The following is a 2028-nucleotide window of genomic DNA, read 5'->3' on the forward strand; positions in this document are numbered from 1 at the left end:
AACCTGAGTTTGAATGTGATTGGTTAATTCTGAACACAGCCACATCCCCAGTTATAAGAGGGTGTGCACACTTATGCAACCAGGTTATTGTAAGGTTTGTATTTTTCATTTTTCCCCCTCAATGATTTCATTTTTTTTTTGTTTACATTATAGGTCACATTAAAGGTGGAAAAAGTTCTGACATGATTTATCTTTGTCTCATTATTTTACATCTTAAGAACCTGGCATTTTAGCAGGGGTGTGTAGACTTTTTCTGTCCACTGTAGATGGGTAAAGGTGACTGACCCCAAACTTCTGCAGGTCCATTCCCAAACCGTAGTACGCAAAACTGGTGGAGAACCTGCAGAAAAAGACAGACAGGTTGGCAGGTCCAGGTGGAACATGGAAGACTATTGTATGATCTATTGTGGTCTGGATTGAACCTCTTTCGCTGTCTCTGATTAAATGAATAAGTCAATTAACGAACATGAGGAAATCCAGGTGAATGAACACAGATATGGTAAGGGTAAAGCAGGTGTATTGTCTGACCATACGGCCATCAGACAGATGGAGATCCGTCTCATCACTCTGGTCCTCAGCAGGTCGTATGCCGTGAACGTTGAACGGCTCGACTCGATCTCCTTATTCATGTGAGAGTTCAGCACCTGCAGATCACATGGGACTGACATCAGCTTCTGTCACACTTCTATGTACCAGACAGACAGACGGGTAGTCAGACAGTCAGACGGGTAGTCAGAAAGGCAGTAAGACAGTCACACAGTCAGATGGGTAGTCAGACAGACAGTCAGACAGGTTACCTCCAGTGTTAACTTGACAGTCAGACGGGTAGTCAGAAAGGCAGTAAGACAGTCACACAGTCAGATGGGTAGTCAGACAGTCAGACGGGTAGTCAGAAAGGCAGTAAGACAGTCAGACAGTCAGATGGGTAGTCAGACAGACAGAGAGACAGGTTACCTCCAGTGTTAACTTGACAGTCAGACGGGTAGTCAGAAAGGCAATAAGACAGTCAGACAGTCAGATGGGTAGTCAGACAGTCAGACGGGTAGTCAGAAAGGCAGTAAGACAGTCAGACAGTCAGACGGGTAGTCAGAAAGTCAGAGAGACAGTCAGACAGGTAGACAGACAGAGAGACAGTCAGACAGGTAGTCAGACAGACAGTTAGTCAGACAGTCAGACAGGTAGTCAGACAGTCAGACGGATAGTCAGACAGACAGTCAGACAGTTAGACAGGTAGTCAGACAGTTAGACAGGTAGTCAGACAGAGAGAGACAGTCAGACAGTCAGACAGGTAGTCAAACAGACAGAGAGACAGTCAGACAGGTAGACAGACAGAGAGACAGTCAGACAGGTAGTCAGACAGTCAGACGGATAGTCAGACAGACAGTCAGACAGTTAGACAGGTAGTCAGACAGACAGAGAGACAGTCAGACAGGTAGTCAGACAGACAGTTAGTCAGACAGTCAGACAGGTAGTCAGACAGTCAGACGGATAGTCAGACAGACAGTCAGACAGTTAGACAGGTAGTCAGACAGTTAGACAGGTAGTCAGACAGGTAGTCAGGTAGTCAGACAGACAGTCAGATAGGTAGTCAGACAGTCAGACGGGTAGTCAGACAGACAGAGAGACAGTCAGACAGTCAGTCAGACAGACAGAGAGACACTCAGACAGTCAGACAGGTAGTCAGACAGTTAGACAGGTAGTCAGAAAGACAGAGAGACAGTCAGACAGGTAGTCAGACAGACAGTTAGTCAGACAGTCAGACAGGTAGTCAGACAGTCAGACGGATAGTCAGACAGACAGTCAGACAGTTAGACAGGTAGTCAGACAGACAGAGAGACAGTCAGACAGTCAGACAGGTAGTCAGACAGACAGTTAGACAGACAGTTAGACAGGTAGTCAGACAGACAGATTGACAGTCAGACAGTCAGACAGCTAGTCAGACAGACAGAGAGACAGTCAGACAGTCAGACAGCTAGTCAGAAAGGCAGTCAGATGGGTAGACAGACAGAAAGAGAGACAGTCAGAAAG

The 2028-nt window shown here is 46.4% G+C and overlaps 1 protein-coding gene across 1 annotated transcript in view; it reads right to left on the bottom strand.

Moving 5' to 3' along the window:
* The window catches only part of oatx (organic anion transporter X), an 11404-nt gene that overhangs the window by 3319 nt on the left and 6057 nt on the right, over positions 1-2028 (bottom strand). The window contains exon 11 of the mRNA XM_046040372.1: positions 529-644. Within this exon, the coding sequence (XP_045896328.1) occupies positions 529-644 (116 nt within the window). The remainder of the gene's footprint in view (positions 1-528; positions 645-2028) is intronic.

The sequence above is a fragment of the Micropterus dolomieu genome, linkage group LG23, assembly GCF_021292245.1.
Source record: "Micropterus dolomieu isolate WLL.071019.BEF.003 ecotype Adirondacks linkage group LG23, ASM2129224v1, whole genome shotgun sequence".
Taxonomy (NCBI): Eukaryota; Metazoa; Chordata; class Actinopteri; order Centrarchiformes; family Centrarchidae; genus Micropterus; species Micropterus dolomieu.